At 36.5% G+C, this 23,147-nt stretch overlaps 1 protein-coding gene across 1 annotated transcript in view; it reads left to right on the top strand.

The window, feature by feature from the left end:
• The window catches only part of LOC149773236 (transient receptor potential cation channel subfamily M member-like 2), a 110,050-nt gene that overhangs the window by 21,675 nt on the left and 65,228 nt on the right, over nucleotides 1-23,147 (top strand). The window contains exons 4-6 of the mRNA XM_089946573.1: nucleotides 537-587; nucleotides 16,748-16,848; nucleotides 17,707-17,932. Of these exons, the coding sequence (XP_089802699.1) occupies nucleotides 537-587; nucleotides 16,748-16,848; nucleotides 17,707-17,932 (378 nt within the window). The remainder of the gene's footprint in view (nucleotides 1-536; nucleotides 588-16,747; nucleotides 16,849-17,706; nucleotides 17,933-23,147) is intronic.

Below are 23,147 nucleotides of genomic sequence, written 5' to 3' on the forward strand. Positions count from 1 at the left end.
TGGTAATACTGACGTTAGAGAGGTACAAATGATACTTGACCTGATAACTATACAATTGATGATGATGAGGTGAAAAACATGGTGATGGTGAAGGATAAAAAAGGACAGTGAATGAATATTGTCCCTACAGAGCAAACTCACCTTGTTACATGGAAGTCCCTATTTCGTCCCCTTCAGTACTCACCTTAACCTTTATAGTAAAATCCAGCCTTTGCCAAGGAATTCTGTGTGTGTGTGTGTGTGTGTGTGTGTGTGTGTGTGTGTCTGTGTGTGTGTGCGTGTGTGTATTTTCTTGAACAATAATGCAGTTGATTTATGATTTACGATCCATTTATAAAATTATGTACATTTATTACCTATTTGTTAATTGTCTCTTAGTGGTAAATTCGCATTACTTCATTTACAACATGCATATTTTTTGCTTTAATAGAAGTATATGAACTGACGATAAATATGTCATATATTTGGAAAGCTTAGTATATGATGCATTACCGTTATATTTTTTATGTCCATTAATATATTTCTTTCTTCACCAGGCCCCTTCAAAAAGTATTTTCAAGGATCTGTGGTCGAAGAAAAAAGAAGAGGTATGTTATTTGACCATAAAACAAATTTTAATTTTAGAATATTTCTCAAATTTTCGATTTAAAGTTGCAGCTGTGGAGACAGAATTATCACTACACAACCAATCGATGCATACTATGAGTTATCCTTTGCACTGTTTGATCCCCAAACTAAATAACAAAGACCTATAAATGTGAGAATGTTTACATTGAATGTCAAGGTTGTGGTAGCAAATCAAGTTTAGCCTTCGCACGAAATTTCGAATCAGCATGTATGTTCTCCTAACCAGTTTGAACAGAGATCAGGTGATATTTGACATTTATGGGGCCATATTTTGCATGGGATAAATTACAGACTCGTTCAATATCAATATTTTAGACTAAAACATCCAGCGGAGGATGATAACTCTTAACATGTAAAGGAAAATAAATTTCAATTCGACGTCATTAAATCATCTTGTCTCGCGTACGCGTTAACGCTAATTTCGCTAAAAGTTAATATCATTTAACCTGTTAAGAAAGGACATAATGCCCATACAACTGAGAACCAGACTGAGTGTTTCCATGATGTAATGTGACATTCAATTGTGGGTTTTTAGAATTTTGAAGTTAAGACGTTGTTCTAATCATCCTATGGCATACATTTAGGGACGATACTTTGTAGAAAACAACACAATTATCTCTGGAAATGTAAGTTATAAAGATAATTTGTATATAATAACATATATTCGGCAGCAATATTAATATTGCCCCAATTCATTACTCCGGAAAATGCATTACCTCACCACATTGTATTCGGTTAACTTTCCTTTATACTTCCAAAAGCAGCCTTTCTGGAAAGACTAAAATAATATCTTTCGGTCTTTATATTATATTGAAAAATGGAAACAACTCTCAAATATTACCTCCCTTTACAACTTTTTGGTGGCTTCCATTTGAAAGGATATCTTGCAGACGATTCTATAAAAATATATTGCTTATATTTAATTCATTAAATTTCATTTTCATTGGTACAGTGACAGAAAAAGAACTGTTTTATATGGTTCATAAAACAGGTAATACAATCAGGTCAATTTCGTCTTTGCCACATTTGATCTCAAATAGCAACACACATTTTTCCCGGTGGATCTGTATCTTAAGCATATTCTCTCATTGTAACTCGTTATTCAATATAAATAATAGCATCATACTGCCACAAGTCCATATTCCATCAAGATTTAGCACACACAACCAGAAAACAATGCCACTGAGTTATCGGTATGTGAACTCGTGCGTAGCGGTCACAGTCGCATGGCAACCAAGTAATTAATTCTCATATATCTACACATTCTGAATCCCTGTTAAAGAAATGAAGGTATATAGGATTAATTATAGAAGATTACAAATATATACCAAATAGAATGGAGAGTACCAATCTCTGGATTCTACGGAAGAATGCCTAAAAACGCTAGGCAGAATTACTATTTAATACAAATAATAATAACATATAGGTTAGAGAATGTTAATGCGTACCATGCAGAGATTCGAACCCAGATCCGCGGGTAAACGACATCCATCATCTTTCCTGCACACATCAGTCCATGTTCCATCACGACTCATCACACATCACCAAAACAATGATGCTACTGAATCTGTGTAATACGCATTTGTTTGTTGCAGACACACTCAAATGGCGACCTAGACGGATGGGTAACCCGACCATCATTGCATTTATTGCTATTGCGAGTGTTTACTAACTGGTCCGGTCGACAACGAATGGGCGATATACGACTGCAGTTGTCACGATTCACTTTTCGCTGAATGTCGAGATGTCCATCCACGTGTTCATACATCTATGGTAGTCTATACCAAATGCTCTGCACTAGGATATTTCTCATCCGGACCAAACATTGATCTCTCAGCTTATGGTGGACAAATTTTACTCATAAAGGCGTCCTCCAGAGTCTAACTACCCTCTCCGAACCGATATTGTAGTATACCACCACTTTTAATGGCAAGTACTAAGGACAAAATGATGCATCTAGACGATAAGGTGTCATCATTGCAACACAGAATGGTCTGTCCATGGACCCAATTTGTACAAATGGACAATCGACAGCTAGACGAAGTGGATAAGATGGAAATGCTTCATTCATCTGATCGTACAATGGAACGGACAGAATTCAGCTCTAATGCAGCTCCAACATAATGGACGAAACGATATTATACAAGACAAAGATCTTTCCGATTTGAATTTCGATTTTAATCTAACCGGACCAGGCTCAATTTCCAAAAATGAAATCTCCATTGGTTCTTAACGTGGCCAACTCATGCATGTTAGAGATCCTGTTATCCACATCACTCAGCTATCGTATAACCTACTTTCCGATAGCACTTGCCACATCATGCATAGTCAGTGAGCTAAATGCCCTCTTGTTGGATGCAACCTTCATGCAGTTACGCTTGTCCTAATGATACAACCAAGTTACTTTTCCAAAAACAGGTTGCCATCACTGGGTAATCACCAACACATTTTTCGCTTCCTCTCATCGATCAATACGTTGATAAAGGCGAGACCCCAAAATCCCGTGCTCTCTCTCAAGTATTATCTGATTTGCTTGGAAGATATCCATATAGGTCTGCCTCTCAGGTTTTGAAGCAAGACATATCACATCAACCTTTCGGCGCTTGGTTAAAGGGAGAATATAACTGACCTCTCTTGGGAGCAGGTGTACACTGACCTCTCTCAGGAACAGGTACGCCCCATGAAAATCTAGGCTTACGAAATACGCGCAATTTCCATAAGCCTGGCAATCGAACGTTACGTCTCCTGTCGAGACGCCGTAGTCAGCTGGATGACATGCTGAGACCACTTTCTCAGCTTTTTGTGTCAAAGAGAACTGAGCAGTTGTAGCTGAAACGACAATGCAATTCTGTAACTTGGCGGTATTGGCCACATTCATTTGATTTTCCTGGAAACACTTTAAAGGTTAGACCAAATAGGTACAAAATCTCATAGCGTTATACCCGTATGCATAAAACTAAGGTATCCCGTTGTGAAAAATAACATTAGGAGAATTTAATCAATTGGTAATAAAAGAATGATTACCAATGGTGACTCAGGTAGATGTGGGATAATTAGGATTTCCTCCACCACTTGCATATTATTCTAATGTAATGTGGTCGGGTAGTCTATCTACCGAAGAAAGCAAATATTGTTTGGTACATAAAGTTTCTCCTGTATTACTTACCTCATCACATTAAAAGCATCCCTTCTACACTTCCCCTGCGAACATCCTTCAAGGTGTCGATCAAGTAAATATCGTCTTTCAACCGCATATAAATCTAGCTGTATAGCTCTTTGAAGGGGTACATAACCTATAAGCTTTGCTTTCGTTTTAAAACCGTACCGACATAGTTACGTTTTTCCGTCTTTGCGTGTTCGGAGTGGCTGTATTCAGAGGCAGCAAAGACAATTATTCTAATGTAATGTGATCTGGTAAGTACTATAAGAGAAAGAAATATATTTCTAAAACAAAACCTTTTTATCATTATGTAATATCCTTGGCCCATTGTCTGTTTGATCTAAATTCTCGTCACTTCACTTGATTTCCAGCATGCATAATTCGTGCCCGAAGTAGGTTATATGGCACTGTGGATGAAGCATACCAAAGTAAATATCATTGTTATTGTAGTTGTAATTACCGTTTGCTTATGCATATTGTCACAAACTCAAAATGCTCAGTGAAAATGTGCCACCTAATAGATGTTTCATCCTTACGACAACATTTAGAATAAATCGAAGCTTATCAAATGCTTCAAGTATTGCATCATGTTTTTGCTTTGTGTTTAAAATCACAACTGTATTTGATAAACATAATAAACATGGTTCATATGGTAAGACATAGTAAGTATAGTATGAGAATTATATGGTAAACAATCTCCATTTATTTATATAATTTACCTCAATTAAATATTTGTTGTCAACTTAAATTAATGAACATAGTTTAATATAGCCCTTCAACAACACAGAGCGATACGTTTTGTTTAAAGAAAAATCTCAGCCATATCGACCTTGTTTTGCCCGATAATCGTTCTACTCCCCGACTCCAAACTTGAAATAATTGATCCCAAATATATGTATCATTATTCATTGATGAAAACGTGGAAAATGTTTAGAGTGAAGTCTTTACAAATACGTGGTACCAACCAACCATGTACACAGGTTCCATTTTCTAAAATACGTTTCCGATGTTCGGATTTCTAAGAAGTAAACTGTTTTCGAAACTTTTCCAAAGAAAATCTAAATATGAAAATGTCCTTTATTATAAGAAATGAGTTCGCGTCGACACTGATATGAATTATAACATGACTCATACTATAAGAACATATGTTGTTCTCATGCATTTGTCGTCTAGACCTCTTACACATTTCTATAACTTGATTCATATATAAATTGACTTCTGGTACATTTAACTTTTCTTTTATTTACTAGGTCTCTTTAAAACGTATGTGCAGTATGAAGGAAAAGGAGGAGGTATGATATTGGACAGAAAAAATATATTTTATTGTTGAAGATTAATGTACCCTTATTAGACTAAAAGTTGCATGGTACTATGTTGCAGCATTTTTTAATCTAGACAGACCTGGGACTGGCAGATAGCGTCAGCAATACAGAAACAGTTTATGCAAAACTTTGTTATCTTTCGCAGGAAAAGGAAAATTAACACTTATTGATATTGGAATGTTTATATTTAAAGTCAAGGTGATTATTCTTAATGGACATTAGCTTTATCATGACATTTCGAGTCAGGGCTTAGATATCCTTTACCAATTTCAAAGAATTTTGATAACATATGTTACACTCATTTTGTCAATGGATGAGCCAGGCTAATTAAGTAGTCGGCAATTTGGAATTCATGGTGAGTGCTCTTCCTATCATTTCCGAACAATCAATTGACATCATTCTGACAAAATCCATGGAGACATGGTACTTATGTTTCCATTTTCCTAAAACGATCCATATGGATTGCAGAGTTGGTAGCCCGAATGCCACTTTGACTGAATTTAATTTGTTTGCATTGTATATAATATCTGGATAAGAACTGTGTTCAATTACATTACAGTGATTACTACGGAAGGCATAATTGTATTTCTTGATAGATCTGTATTGTTTGTTTTGTGTATGCATTAACCTACCCAGATAAAATTATGCGAAACTTACTATCAAGTAATATATTAATTGAGTGCAGATGCACAAACAGTTATGACTAACATCAGGAGTCTTGAACAATTTAAGTGCTGTGTTTTAATTGGCATATTTTTCTGATGCATCATTCCCATATCATTCTCATCGGTATAAAACAATATCACGTCAATACTACTTTCTCTCGCCTAGTCAAAGGTCTTTTTAGCGTAATATGGTATGATATGGCCCTACCAGGTCTGATTAAAGTTTGTATTTGATTTGCTATCCTCATTATGGTGTCCATAGCAAATACATTGTTCAAACATTCTTGTCATCACCTTATACAGTTATGATGAATCTTGAAAATATTAATGTTCAATAGGTTAGTGTTAAAGCACCATGATCTTATTTCCAAGTAAATATTGGCAAATGTCCTCCTGCGGGTCCCGGGTTGTAGAATTGGCCAGACGTGCCTCACTTCGTGTCGCAAGAGGTGACTAAGTAGAGTCAACCTGTTTGCCGTGGGTTGCGTCGCGTGTCGGGGGAGGAAAGGATCCTGGTAGTTGATCAGAGGCTTTCCGATGCAGTACACTACTTTGGCCTCTAATTCCTCTAGACAGGTGGTCGGGATGGGCCGGATCTCGACAAATCGGCTGGTTACGTCGAGACCTAGGAAGTCTTTATTTACTCGCTCGCCTACTTTATATTTCTCTTTGTATCTGTCTTGATACCACCGTTGTCCCTATAGTATATTCCTTTAGCTTTCTCTTTCCCATGTCCTGGAAGACTTCCTAGAAGGCGGTTTCTTTACGGATAAATCAGGAGGTAATTTTAACGAACCAGGAATGTGGTGGCTTCACGGGCTAATCATAGGTAATTATATCGATTGAGTATAGAATCTGTGTATCCCTGGCGCTTGAAAAGTGTTCCCTTGTTTGTCACCATGGTGGGCGGAAAGCAGGATGCTGAATTTTAAACAATCCTAAATGGAAAATCAAAAATCAGAACAAACGTACAAAACCTGTATCAGACACAGATGACGAAAATTGTAGTGCGGAGTCATTTTGAGGCTTCATGGTTATACAGCCTAAAGATGCCTCAAAACCGCCTGCCGCACTATCTCCGTTTGTGATCGAAAGAGAATCACAGGATGATTGGCACTGCAAAACGTATCAAAAAGTTGAAATCGGGTTGCCTTCTTGTTGAGCGAAATCGACGAGGTAAAACAGAAAATAACAAGAAAATAAAAATTTTCTTCGATATCCCAGTAACTTCATTCGCTCACACAACAGTCAATATGTCCATAGGCTTGATTCCCTGTCGTGACTTGCCTGGAGTCAGCGATACAAATTTAATTGAAGGGATAAAAAACGAAAGTGTCACTGCAGTCCGTAAAATACGCATTAAACGTAATAACAATCTGCAGGACACCAACATCATAGTACTCACCTTCAAACATCTAACAGTACCCAGAGTGGTCAAAGTTGGCTTCTTGCAAGTGAAAGGCGACATATACATTCCGAACCCCCTTCCATGCAATAAATGTCAGAAATATGAACATCACGAAAACCGCTGTTCAAAAAACAAAATATGTGGCCGACGCGGAGACCATACTCATCAGGAATCTGATTGTAGAGCAACTCGACATTGTGTCAACTGTGGAAAGAAGCCCACGCCAATTCCATGGATAGTGATACTTGGAAACAGGAGAAGGAATAGAGAGGGTAAAGAACACATCTAACATTCCCTATCCAAAAGCCAACAAACTTTTACAGGCAACAATAGTCAACCTGGCCATTCCTTCTCCGCTGTAGTGAAGAACAATTCCAAAAAAGCGAAGGATACTCAAACACAGATTTACCCGATTCAGCACCAAGCTCTCACACCCATTATCATGCACAAAACAACTCGGCATCTACGCAAAGAACCTTCAATAATATCCCATCACCGAAATTACCAAATAATAAAAACAAATCTCAAGGAAATAAGCAGCAAAATGGGTCAGATGACCCTATCAAACTCTATAATAGGTTTGGAGACATTGAGAGCATGGATGCAGAAGAGACTGCTCCATGCGCTGAATGTAGGTTTAGACCTACCACCAAAATATCCCCCCACTTCCTTCAGAGAAATAAACACACACATTGCCTTCGCGAAAAGTCTTACCTAGCTCCACAATCTTCACTTTAAGTTTAAAATGAAGGACACCATCATACAATGGAACTGTGGAGGACTTAAAGCCAACTAAAACTGCTTTTAAACGAACATGATCCTGCAGTACTATGCCTTCAGGAAACATTCTTGAAAAATAAGGACAACATCACACTTAACAACTACTCCCTGTTTAACACCTACTTTCAAAATGTTGCCAGCTCCTTGGGAGGAGATTCTGTTGTTTTGAAATATAGAGCCCCTCATATCGTCGTCCTTTAAAACAAACACTAGCTATTGCTGTAAGCGTTACTCTATATCGAGCAATTACCGTTTGTGCTATTTACATATCACCACACACCAACAAAGTACCAAATAAATTAGGGGGGCACTGAGTGTCCGAGTTTTCTTAAGCCCTCTTTGTACGGATCACTGCCATCTCACATCTGTCCGCGTCGTTAGAGCCTCCGATTCGGCAAATATGGGTATGTGAAAAAAGCTTGCCATCAGCTTCTCGTGGGTTGGTGGTGCTTTCCAGGTTTATCCAGGGTTCTTCCTCCACCATTAATACTATAGCCTATCGTGTGCTGAAAAATGGTGTTAAACCCCACAACAACAACAACCAAATGAATTATGCAATCGTGTTCAACAACTTTCAGCGACCTTTGTTTCGCTCGGAGATTTTAATGCCCATAACCTCTTATGGGGATCAAATTACATAAGTGACATAGGCCACAAAGTATAATACTTTCATCCCTAGACAGAATTTGTGTCTATATATCACCAAATCAACAACACATCTACACCAGGAACGAGTACAAACACGTGTATCGATTTGACAATTTCTTCTTCTTCGTTGATATTGGATTATGTATGGAAGATCGCTGATGACCTTCATAGCAGTGATTACTTTCTAATCTACCTTGAAAATATCAACTCTGCTACTGATGACGCAATTTCACAATGGAATATAAAGAAGGCCGAATGGGCTAAGTTTGAAACACTCTGGAAAACTAGGCTGAATAAGGATACAGTCTTCAAAGTTAATAACCCTATTCAGCATTTTACATCTATTGTAATAGAGACTGCAGAATAATCCATTCCCAAGTTCTCACCGAACTGTAAAAGAACCCCCAAAACCTTGGGTTGCTAAGGAATTACGGAAGCTATCAGACAATGCCGAGAAACATTGACAAAATTTAACAATCATCCGACACCGGCAAATTTAAGTAAATACCGTACTCTTCGGGCCAAAGTTCGCCGTACAATCAGAAAAGGAAAAGATAATCATGGAAGAAATATGCTTCTTCTTTGAACTTTCGTTCCTCTATTAAGAAAGTTTGGGACATTATCCGCAAATAAACGGAAAGAGAAAACACAATTCTCTCCGACATCTGAAGCTAAATAATAACAATTTTAGTTCAAAACTTGACATAGCAAATTTTCATGCTGACAATTTCTCTAAAAATTCCTCATCATCTAATTATTCCGAAGCCTTCCAAAGAGTATAAAATCAAAATGGTCACGTTTAAAATTCACATCCAACAACTCGGAAAGTTATAACCAAGTGTTCTCACTATTGGAGCTAATGGAGGCTTTAGACAAGGGTCATGATACATATGCTGGGTCTGACGAAAAACATTACCAATATTTGAAACACCTTCCAGAATCATCATTAACATCTCGTTTGAAAATCTTCAATGATTTATGGATTACTGGTAATGAACATAAGATTTGGACAGAAGCAACAGTAAGACCAGTTCCCAAATTAGGTAAGAATAGAGCAGATCCTACCAACTATCTACCCATTGCACTGACAAGCTGTGTCTGCAAAATAATGGAACAAATGATCAATTCTCGAATTGTATGGTACATCGAAACTAACATTCCAATATCTCCTTTCCAACGTAGCTTTTTTTTGTATGGCCGTAGCTCCAGTGACCATTTTGTTGGACAGGAAAAACATATTCATGACGCATTTATCAATAAGGAACATTTAGTAGCGGTTTTCTTTGATTTAGTACAGGCCTATGACAAGACATGGAAGTACTGGGTACTAAATTACCTGCACTATCTGGGTGTCAAAGGCTGTCTGCCCTCTTTGATATCAAACGTTCTCTCAGACAGACAAATTCAAGGTACGAATGGACTCTGCCATCACTGATTTGCACGAGTAAGAGACGGGTGTGCCTCGGGCAGTATTATATCTGTGACGCTTTCCAACATCAAAATCAATAGCATCACCAAATGTTCGTCTTCTGTTGTGGACTGCCCGTTATACGTTGATGATTTTCTAAAGTGTTATCGATCAAAGCACATGCATACAATTGTAAGACAACTACACAAAATATCAACAAGATTCAAAATTAAGACACTACTAACGGTTTCTAATTCTCGAAGTCAAAACCGATATTCATGCATTTCTGTCAGTTACGAAGACATCATGATGAACCTAAACTCAACCTGGAGAGAACGCCTATTCCAGTTGTTGAGGAAAAAAATAAGCTTTTAGATATTTTCTAAGAAAACTGACGTTTATTCCACACCTAAAGAACTTGAAAGCTAAATGCTTGAAATCTCTAGATCTACTCAAAGTAGTAGCGCACACTGACTGTGGTGCTGATAGAAAGGTCATCCTTAATTTATATAGAACGTTTATTCGCTCCAAACTGGACTATGGTTGCGTTGTTTATGGTTCAGCTAGGTAGTCATATTTAAAGATGCTTGAGCCAATTCGTCATCAAGGACTAAGACTCGCTCTGGAAGTGATTAAGACATCATCCTGTGAAAGTCTCCTTGCTGAAGGAAACGAACCACTTTTATCACATCGTGGAGAAATGCTTTCCGCACCTTAAACTCTCAAATTAAGATCAAACCCTCTCTGAACTCTGTCTTTTCTGCTGTTTTGCAACTCGAATACTAAAACTTGTACGAAAAAAAGCCAGACGCGATACCTTCCTTTGGCATTAGAATATCATCCAGCCATGACAGTACAAAATTAATTTTTCCAAAATTCAGCAACGGTCCATCTCCGAAACATCTCCCTGGCTACTTAAACAACCAAAAGTAATTTTTACGATTAAACGATGGAACAAGATCTCAGACAAACTCTTTTGTCTTCCACAATTCTTATCATCAACTCCTCACCGAGCTGACAAACTACAGAAGAATTTATACCAAGGGATCAAAGGATGAGGAAAAGTCTGCTGCAACTTTTATTAGTGGAAAACACACAATACAAGTTCGCTTACCAAATGGCATATCAATGTTTTTTCTGCCGAAATCAGAGCAATAGATCTTGCTCTGCAAGATATTGAAAAGAAACGTATTTTAAACATCATCATCTTCTACGATTCCCTATCAGTACTTCAGTCACTACACAATAGAGAACTTGAGCATCCATTGTTGACCAATGTCTTCGTCAAAAAATACTAAGCTGAGTACCTCCCACATTTTTGTGTAATGTTGTTTACCTAGTCATGATGGTATTAAAGGTAATGAGAAAGCAGATCGGGCTGCTAAAACGGCCCTAACTCAAGAACCATCTCATTTTAAAATACCGTATACTGATTTTAAACTTAGTATCAAAGGGACTTTACGTCAGAAGTGGCACACATCATGGAATGATGCAGTGACTAATAAACTTCACGCCATCAAGCCAACCCTAAGAGAATGGACTCCTTCCTACAAACCATCCGTAGGGAGGTGGTAGTCATTGCAAAAATTCGATTTGGTCATACGCATATGACCCACTCACAAATACTTAAAGGCGAAGACCCATCAGAGTGTGTTTCTTGCAATGGACCATTCACTGTTAAGTACTTTATGATGGAGTGTTTCTACCTGCAACCTACACGTGATCAGTATGACAATATTCATAACATGAAGGAGCTTTTTGATACAATAAACTTCACTTTTATTGTGAAATTCTGGAAAGAAGTTAACATTTAGTCTCAGCTATAAATTTTACGTCATCACCTTGTGCAGTTTTATGTAATGTATATACCGTCCCATTTTCAATACCGTTTCATTTGTCTTCATTAACATACAACATTTACACACCCCTTGATCGGGAAGCTTTATTTTTTACCGTTACTATCTTATCGTTTTAATTTCAACTATTTGGTTTTGATATCGCTCTTCGATATGAAACCTTTTATAATATTTAAACGATCGTACATATAACTTTTTGTACGGCGCTAAACAGCCTAACAGTGCTGGTGCATCGTTAGAATAGAATCAATCAATCAATCTATTTTGCAAATGGGCCAACATGTAGTTTTAACATTTGTTGACACATCAACGGAGTTGACTTTCATTAAGCTTTACAGGAACCATTCAAATTCTGTGTTTTACTGCATTTGTGTTTTTTTGGTGTCTTCTCTGCCGAATATACTTCCATCTAAAGTATTGTGTACACTTTTTTTAAGTACCACACATTAGTATTGTAATATTGATTTACATAAACCAGATTGTGATCATTAGGACATGTTCTTTGTCTTGTTGTGGCTTCCCCGGCAATCATGTGACTCCCATAGTTGACTGATTACGAACGTATTAGTGACCACTCCTTATTAACCATTGGGGCACTTTCTATAAAAAGTCTTTTCTCTGTTCTATGACATTTTCTGCCATGCCTAATTATTTATGGATTCCACATATCTGGCTTCCATTGCAATAAAAAGAAAATGATTACTGACATCTAACAAATAATATTTGATTAACATTTGCTTATGAAACTTTCGTATGTTATGGAATGCTAACACTGCATTTTCGGTTATCACACTATTAAACTTCATATTTTTGTATGTTTCCGCTATATATTGACATTTGAATTTAACTTTGTAACATCATTCTCTTTGACATTCTAACAATGTCCTAACAAGATTTATCTCTTAGGGCGGTCTGCAATCATTTGGGTTTATAACAGCCTGGTTAGAAGTGCATTTGAATCATAAATACCAGATCAGTGTGTTCAATGTTAATGGTGTAGAGGAATGTGAGTAGGATTGGAGATGTAGTGCATATTCTGGTCTCTTGACTGACAAGCATGTTTTGTGGCTAGACCTTACTGTATTATTTAATGCATACACTACATGTCAATGCTAGCTGATTTTGTGTAGCTAATGCTGTTTCTTAATATTCTTTTTATGGTGGAGTTAGAACTTGGTTAACTTGATAGGCTATCATTATTAACTTCATTACACTCTAAGCCTGAAATAAATTTATATGATCCAGGAGTATTCGAAATTATAGTTTATATGGCACTAATATTAGGTGGACATAAAATAATGTTATATGTGAAACAACTTTTGATTTAACAAAATATTAATGACAATGACATTGTATTGGTGTGATTCTAATAGTATTCATTGTACTGTTATACTGTATGGATGAATGTATGGTTGCTGGGAACAGATAATTATGGACCAAATAAACGATAAACTTCTGTGGAAACATTGATTTATACTACTCTATAATATAAATGAATCGACATCATTTATGACCTGAATTAATTAGGTGTTTCTTTATATTTCCACACTGTAAAATCAACACTATAAGACAATTACACTGAAGGATGTGATGCACTTGGTACAATATTTAGTTGGTGACAACTATCTCCAACATTACACACAAGATCGATATAAGGATAGTGATGATGCGAACGAAGATTCACAGAAAGAGTCAGATGCAAATGAAGTCCAAAAGAAAGACCACGCTGTCAGTGGAATCCAAATAGATGTGAATAAACTCGAAACGAAACAACAGAATGTGAATGAGATCCAAACAAAAGATCTGACTGCAAATGAAGTCCAAGCGAACAATCCAGGGTCGAATGAACTCCAAAAAAATGAGCAGGATGTGAATGAAAAAAAAACGAAAGGTTGTGAGTGCTTTCTTCTCTATTACACGTTTTCATGCAGCAATATATAACTAATTATCTTGACCTTTCAAGAACTATTTATTCTTTAAGTTTGATAAGCACAATTTATCAAAGAACCTGTCTGTGACTAGTGTTTTGTTTTTCTCCTATTTTAATAAATCCAGGCTTTAGCTACTTGTACCGAATGCTTGATTCTACCCATCAAAGTGGGGTTATTTTGTGCTTCCTGTGCCACACCTACGACTTACGACGCACGTGCACACATTTAAGTACTACCTCACAACATAATCGACTCAACGACCGAATTATCGACCAGTCAAAACAGATCAAAGTGAAGCTGGCACACATTCATTTGAATCATGTTAGTCAATGTAATTAAATCTAGACAATTCTCATACATTGGTGCGAGTCTCCTTTATAAACGAATGAGACAATTATGCCAATAAAGGAGCTTTCTATGTTCATATTTAAACAACATAATGTATATTATGGTCACTTTAAATGTATTAAGTGATATTTACTTTGTGGATAAAATGATTTTCCTAAATTATGTTGCATTAAAGATGTTAGTTTGGGGAAATCACATTTCATAATTAGATGTTTAACTAAAGGTGACCACCTCATATTATTTAGCCTTTGATATTTGTATATGACAAAATCAATTATAAAACAGGTCTGAAAAATATGATACTTCTGAACCTGAGTTTGTGTTTGAGTTTGATAATTTGATTTTGAGTTTGAAAATTTGGGTTTGAGTTTGAAAATTTGTTTCAAAATCACAAACGATTTTACTTTTCAAAGTTCGTTCCTGGTAAGATCAAAGTGTTTCTGACTCATTGTTATGATCTATGTAAGGCAGTGTGATGAGACATGCATATCGAGTATAGTTTTGATTATGCTTGCTTTACTGTTACCTTCTGGACATTGTGACGGTCAATTTGATAATTTTGTTTAATAATGGTATTCAAATTCTAACCTGTTCATAAAAGTTAATATAAACTTTTCTCTCAAAAGGTGAAGAGTTTGCGAAGAAACCCGATTTTGAGAATCCCTGTCATGATCTCTTTATTTGGTCAGTTCTAAACAACCAACAGGATAAAGCCAAGTTGTTCTGGGATAATGGAAAGGTAATCATTTTATATGAATAGGCTGTCGATTTGTGGACATCAGTAACGAGATAACGATATAAAAAAGTTTTGTCAAAGTGCTTCAGCCTGTGGATATGTCTCTCCGTCAATTCCTGACAAAGCTTGATGTACCATCTTCTCCCACAAAGCTTGGAAGATCGTAAGAACATACTGCTTTCTCGTTTACATTTTTGAGGGATATTTCGTTACCGTTTAACACATTAGGGTTACATTGTATTTTGAGAGTTGAGACTGACATCGCTTTCCCTTCCCCACGATTTGTAGGATTTCAACTAAACTTTGTTTAGTATCCAGTTTCACATGTTGATCATTGTTGACTAGTATTGTGGATCAAAATGGAGGCGTAATATTAAATTACTATATTACTATTGACCCTTAAAGACAAAACCTACAGGCCTGATACATTAAATTCTCCTAGACCCCATATTGGCCTACTTAGCATAATGTTAAATTTTCATATACCTAGAATGGGTCATAATGTTAAACTTTCTTAGCATTACATTTCCAAAAGCGCTATAAGTACAAAACAGTTGTAAAGATAAATTTATATTGAGACTATAACGGGCCATCATTAATGTCACTTTCAAATAAATCTCACACTGGCCAGCATGGCCTATTTCTAATTTATGATGTACTCCATATTGCCCCACTATACAATTCTTATACAGATTTATGCTTTTCCAGCTTCAATCGTTCATTGTTGCTAATGTTCACAGGGCATGCATGTGTCAAGTTAATATAGTAGTGAAAACTCCAGATATTTTATTGCAAGCTCATATTGGATAGAGCTATTTTTATTACATATGTATATAAGATTAAGTGTGCTTATCCACATTCTGTGTTTCATGAATTTTCAACAACTGTTATTTTCGACCTCTTAAAAGCCGCTTGACCAGGTTAACACAAAATAGAAAATGGCACTTTGGCATGAAGATCATTCAAGTGTAGACATCAAAATCATATATAATATAACTTAAATAACATTATGTCCACAGCTGATGAACATAATTTGGCCAAATAAATGTAAATAATACCAATATGATATAATCTGCATTGCCAAAATTATACAGCCTCAAAAGGCTTCTTTACAAAATAACTATGACTGAATTATGAATACATCTGCAAACATTATCAAATCATGAAGGCCTTTACATTTTATAGATAGGAGTATGATCATCGACACGGCATGTGTGCTATTACTAAAAGAGAATAAGAAATAAAACACGACTGTAATTACTTTCAAACACGCTACAACAATTCAAAAATCCGAAGCAAAGAAAGTTTGATTACGAACAAGACTCTATCACCCTAAAGTAAAATAAGTAAACTTGACCCACTATGAAGTTTGGGCTTGTTGTTGAGTTTAATTATAGTGGCGTGCGCACAATTGCCACTTGAAGTTTGGGGGACACTATACAAACTTTTGTGTTCTTACAGGTGAAATGGGCAAATGATACTTCATCCAAATTGCGATATCATAGGAGACTTAGGCGTTTCTTTTATTTGGAATCGTTTTGACATAATCTACGATGTAGCTTTCAGGCGATGGAAAGATAACATTAAATTACTCGAGAAAGGTCATTAATGCAATTTTTAATAATGCAAAAGTAATTGTTTTAGGAGTTTAGGAGGGCATGCTATATTTTCAGCCTCGGCAAATGTGAGTCACCACCGAGATAGATCATCAAAAATAAGTCCTGAATGATATTTTGAAAAACATTCTTGATACATGTAAAAGTAGAATAAATCTCAAGTTAATTTGTTTCAAGTATGAAAGGTTGTAGTATAAAGAAAGTCATCTGGACTATTTATAATATCAGTATGCATTTTACAGGATAAAATCGCTGCTGCCCTAGCTGCACATGCTTTATTTTCTGCCATGGAAAGTCAAATTGATGATCGAGAATTACTAGAAGGAATTGATGACAATAGCACGTAAGATTCATTGCAACCTTTTACATCACATGGAAAACAGTTAGTTAATTATAAACAACATGTTAGCTAATCTTTCCATGATAGTTAATTGTAAACAACATGTTTACGTGGCAGGAGTTCAAGGTTTATCATGTCTACAGTTAACTTGCTTTTGAAAATTTTCTCATTCTATTACGCCATAGGTCAAGTGAAAGTATTCATTAATACGGATTTGATAAACACAAAAAAGTCATCATTCTTGTTTTGGATTCTTATGTGAGATATAATTTGAGAGAAATTATTTATTTAGAACATTAATTGATAGTAATAAAGTCTTAATTAACTTTCACGCCTACTTTGGGATTAGTGTGATCTCATTCAAGGACATACTGGAATACAGCATTGTGTTATATCGGAACATTCAGTTTTATTGGAATTCTTTCGAAACATTCTATATTTGTCTATACTTTTTGGACGTGTGATACGGCATTAAAAATAATTTAGACCTTAATTCACTATAATGTATGTGTCGTTTGAATACTCACTTTGCATTGTACTGTAGGCAAATAAATTCCTTGTTGATTGTATGTACATCTGTTTATTTCACTTATTACTGTTGCATAATGTAAGACCTAAAGTCGAACACAGTGTTCGTTTTTTTAAAGTATGAAGAAGTTTTCCCTATTGTCTTTTCTGATCTTTGATTCTATTATCCTTTGCCACAAGGTCAAGAAGCATGGTAACGTTTCCTCAACTCTACAGCTCTATCCTAATGGGCACATTCAGATTTCATCACGTTATGCGTTCGAAGACATTGCCTGGATGGGCATATGACACAGTTTATCTGTTTCTGTTTATTATTTTTACATGTGTTTACAGTGAGTTTATGGCATTAGCCATAAAAGTTGCGAAAAAGTGTTATGAAACTGATCCAAAAAAAACACAGCATCTGATGATTTGCAAGATGAAGCAGTGGGGTAATGCAACATGCATCGAGATTGCCGTGAATGCACGTAACAATGAATTCGTTTCCCTACAAGCATGCTATGATGTCTTCGACGAAATCTGGATGGGAGGATTGAAGCAGGAGAATAGCATAAGCAAAGTAAGTAAAATTCATCACTGCATAAGATTTAGCCAAATGAATTAATGCATACGTTTAGCTCTGCTTGCCTTAAGTTACAAGTATAGTGACTTTTCTGCTATGTCCTGGGTACCGCAGGATCAGAAAAGAATGTTGTTTGTATTGAAAATAGAACATCATCTAAGCACTTATACACCTTTATTGAATTTATTTGACAATAAAGCTAACCTATCTGATTCGGCCCACTTTAGAGGGGTGTCTTGTACTGAAGGTTGCATGCATATCTTTATAACTTAATTGTTTCCATAAAGTGCCTCATATCATTTCACAATTACTGAATATCACGTGACATGAAAAATGCTTGTTTTCCTTTTGGTAATATTTAGGATTTAGAAGAAGTAACTCTTCATTTTAGAGACCTTATCAAATGCGATTGCACTTATTGACATACCATGCAAATAATTATGAAGATCTTGATAAAATATAAGTATATCCACCTTTATTATCTCTGCTTTCATACATTAAATCTAAAGACACATGAACACAAGCACAAGATCGGTAGGAAGTTTAGATCTTACTTTCGTCTCTGCAGACAAATGCTTAGCTAATGTGATTGTTTCAAGTTAGAGGCAACACAGCTCACATTGAAAACGCTTTCACAATTGTTTAATTACAGTTCTTATATTCACGTCTTAAAAGATGCATAGACATATGTGTATTGGCTCAGGAAACTAGAGTTCTGGGTCCAAAAAAATAAGGACAGTTCTGGCTCAGAAAAAGGTGACAAATAATGGATCGATGAAAAATCAGGAGAGTTTTGGGTCAGAAATAGAACAGTTCTGATTCAGAAACAATAAGGACAGTTCTGGCTCAGAAAAAGTACGGACAGTTCTGACTCAAAAACAAATGGCTCGTAAAAATAAGGATAGTTCTGGCTCATAAAGAGAACAGTTCTGGTTCAGAAAAAAATAAGGACAATTTTTGGTTCAGAAGAAATCAAGGTGTTTCAGTGTGATATGAAGGTGAAGTTATGAATTGATAAGACAAGGTATCTAAATGTCTGAGTTTATTAGCAAAATTAGTGAACTGACTCATAAATGACAATGCAAATGATTTTCTGGATAGATATAGTTTATATATTTTGACAAGTCCCTTAATTAAAATTTTTATATTACAGAATATGCCAATTAGGACGATGATATAACTATTATATGATATAAGGTCAATTAGAAAATAAATCACTATATATATATAGTAGCACTTGTTTGGTAGACTTGGATTATTTTTTTTTTTGATATCGTGTGGAGTCTGAGCAGAACAGAAATGCTATATTCGGCGGCCCTTCTCATCAGAAGTAGGTCATTTACCTATACTAAGACGTGGAGTATACGTTTATGTTCCATATATTTGTACTTTTATTTAGAAGTTAATTTGGGAAAACATCAGCGCGGCCTTAGCACGTGTTATCATATATAACGTTACCTGCCTGAGCAGGTCAGCTGGCACAAAGGCATTGTTGTTATTTTCTTAGTATTTAGTAATGACCATATTGGCTGTGATGCAAAACTGCTAGATCAGCAGGATACCCAAAAGCAATTATAAGCTATTCCACCAGCAAAGATGATTGCTATTTTTGTGTTTTCATGTGTCTCTCTCTTGTTCGCTGCAGGCCAACGAGTAAACTTTAATATGAATAGAATGAATCGTACAACTTGGTTTATTACCGGCTGAGGAACATATCGTAGGACAACACCGAAGGAGTGCACTATCACCTACTTTCAGACCTTTGTATGAAAATTTATGATAACGCAGTAGTGAAAGAACTGATTCATTGCGCAAAATGTAGTATTAGTACAGTCTATGAAGAATTATAATTATGCTAATATATCTCAATCTTGATGTAACATCATGTCTATTACAGTATTGTCATTTACAACTAGGAAAGGTTTCTAGTCAACCGAATTAACACATTAATTTCAATATCAGAACATAATCAACGATATAATTAGATCGGTGCCTCTCTCTCTTCATGAAATTTTTTATGGAGCATACTTGCAGGGATCATAAACAGTACACGATGCCCATTTTATCGTGACCACGTCCACTCCCCGGTAGAATTGGCCCGACGTGCCTCACTACGTGTCGTTAGAGGCGACTAAGCAAAGGCAACCTGTTTGCCGTGGGTTGCGTCCTGTGTCGGGGGGGGGGAGGGGAGGAAAGGATCCTGGTAGTTGAACAAAGGCAATACACTAGTTTAGCCTCCACTTCTTCTAGACGGGTGATAGGGATGGGCCCGGTCTCGACAAATCGGCTGATCACGCCGAGCCCTAGGAAGTCTTTACTTGCTTGCTCACCTTCTTTATCGTTCTCCTTGTATCTCTCTTGATACCACCGTTGCACCTACAGTCTATCTCTTTAGCTTTCTCTTGCCCAAGTCTTTGAAGACTTCATAGAAGGCGGTGGCTTAACGGATCAATCAGGAGGTAATTTTACCGACCCAAGAAGGCGATGGCTTTACGGGTCAATCATACGTAATTGTATCTACTGAGTATAGCATCTGTGTATCCATGGCACGTGAAAAGTGTCCCTTTGTTGGCCACAATGGTCGGTGGAAACACAGGTGCTGAATTTCAAACAATCCAACATGGAAAAAAGAAGTTAAAACAAACGTACACAACTTGTATCAGACTCGGATGACTAACCATGTAATGTGCAGTCATTTCCCCGCTTCATCATTGTACAAACTAACGATACCTCAAAACCGCCAGCTGCACTATCAACGTTTGTGGTCGAAAAGACAATCAAAGGGTGGATTGGCACACCAAAAAGTGTCAAAAAGTTGAAATCGGGTCGCCTTCTTGTTGAGTGTGCAAGCTATTGCTGTAAGCGTCACTCTAAATCGAGTGATTACCTTTGTTCTATTTACATACCATCAAACACCGACCTAGTACCAAATGAATTAGACAGTCTTGTTCAACAACTTCCCACGCTGTTTTTATTTACCCAGAGATTTTAATACCCATAACATTTTTTGGGGATCAAATCACATAAGTGACGGAGGCCAAAAGGTAGAAGACAGTATTTTCTAGAAACGATTTGTATCTATACAACACGAAATCACCTACATATGTACACCCATGAAGGGTTACATACACTTGTATAGATCTGACAATTTGTTCTCCTTCGCTGCTTTTAGATTATGAATGGGAAGGTCACTGATGGCTTTGACAGCAGTGATCATTTTCCAATCTACCTTGAAAAGATCAACTCTGCTATTGATGACGCAATTTTATAATGGAATATTAAGAAGGCCGACTGGGATAAGTCTGAACCACTCTGTAAAACTATGCTGACTGAGGATACAGTCTTCAACGTTACATCTGTTTTAATAGAGATTGCAGAAGAATCCATTCCCAAGTCCTCACCGAACTGTAAAGGAACCCCAAAACCTTGGGTCACTAAGGAATGTAAGGAAGTTATTAGACAAAGCCGAGAAGGACTGAAAAAGTTATCAATCATATGACGCCCGAAGATATAAGTAAACACCGTATTCTTCAGGCGAAAGCCAGCCGTACAATCAAAGAAAGTAAACGAGCACCATGGAAGAACTATGCTTTTTCTTTAAACTCTCGTTCCTCTATTAAGAAAGCTGGGGACACTATCCGCAAAATAAATGGAAAGAGAAAACACAATTCTCTCCGACATATGAAGCTGAATAACAAACATTTTAGTTCAAAACGTGACATAGCAAATATTCTTGCTAACAGTTTTCTAAAACTTCCTGATCATCTAATTATTCAGAAGCCTTACGAAGATAAAAAACTCAAATAAAAAAGTCACGTTTAAAATTCACATCCAACAACTCAGAAAGTTATAACCAAGTGTTCTCACTATTAGAGCTTATGGAGGCTTTAGACAAGGTCAATGATACATCCGCTGGGCCTGACGAAATACATTACCAGTTTTTGAAACACTTTCCAGAATCATCATTGACATCTCTTTTAAAAATGTTTAATGATTAATGGATTACTGGTAATGTATCGAAGATTTGAAAAGAAGCAACGGTAACATCATTTCCCAAACCAGGTAAAGATAAGGCAGATCCTACCAACTATCGACCCATCGCACTGACACGTTGTGTGTGCAAAACAATGGAAGGAATGATCAATTCTCGGCTTGTATGATACTAGGAAACCAACAACTTAATATCTCCTTTTAAAAGTGGCTTTCGTTTTAGCCCGAGCACCGATTACCATCTGGTTAGACTGGAAACAGTTATTTGCACCGCATTTATCAAGAAGGAACATTTAGTAGCGGTTTTCTTTGATTTAGAAAATAACTATGACACGAGAAGAAAGTACTGGATACTAAATGACCTGCACGATCTGGGTGTAAAAGGCTGTCTGCCCTCTTTAATATTAAATGTTCTCTCAAACAGACAATTCTTGGAACGAGTGGGCTCTACCCTCTTAGAAATGCACGAGCAAGAAATGGGTGTGCACCAGGGTAGTATTCGATCTTTGACGCTTTTCAACATCAAAATCAATATCATCACCAAGTGTTTGGCTCCTGGTGTGGATGGCTCGTTATAACTTTATGACTTTCTAAGATGTTATCAATCATAGCACATGCATACAATTGAAAGACAACTACAACAAAATATCAAGAAGATTCAAAATTAGACCAGTACTATCGATTTTCAATGCTCGAAATCCAGAACGGTATTTATGCATTTCTGTCAGTTACGAAGACATCATGCTGAACCTAAACTCACGCTGGACGAAACACCTCATCGAGCTGTTGAGGAAACAAAGTTTTAGGTCTTATCTTCGACAGAAAATTGACTTTATTCCAGACCTAAAGAACTTGAAGCTAAATGCTTGAAATCTCTCCACGTATTCAAGTAGTAGCGCACACTGACTGGGGTGCTGATAGAAAGGTCATCCTCACTTATATAGAACGTTTATTTGCTCCAAACTGGACTATGGTTGCGTTGTTTATGGTTCAGCTAGGAAGTCATATTTGAAAATGTTTGACCAATTCATCGTCAAAGAATAACACTAGCTCTTGGAGAATTTAAGACATTCCGGTGTGAAAGCTTCCTCGATGAAGCGAACTAATCACCTTTATCACATCGTAGAGAAATGCTTTCCGCACAGTATACTCTCAAAATAAGAACAAACTCTCTGAATCCTGCATTTTTCTGCTGTTTTCAACACAAATACAAAACATTGTA

This window comes from Sinohyriopsis cumingii, unplaced genomic scaffold (assembly GCF_028554795.1).
Source record: "Sinohyriopsis cumingii isolate HCF-2022 unplaced genomic scaffold, ASM2855479v2 utg000792l, whole genome shotgun sequence".
Taxonomy (NCBI): Eukaryota; Metazoa; Mollusca; class Bivalvia; order Unionida; family Unionidae; genus Sinohyriopsis; species Sinohyriopsis cumingii.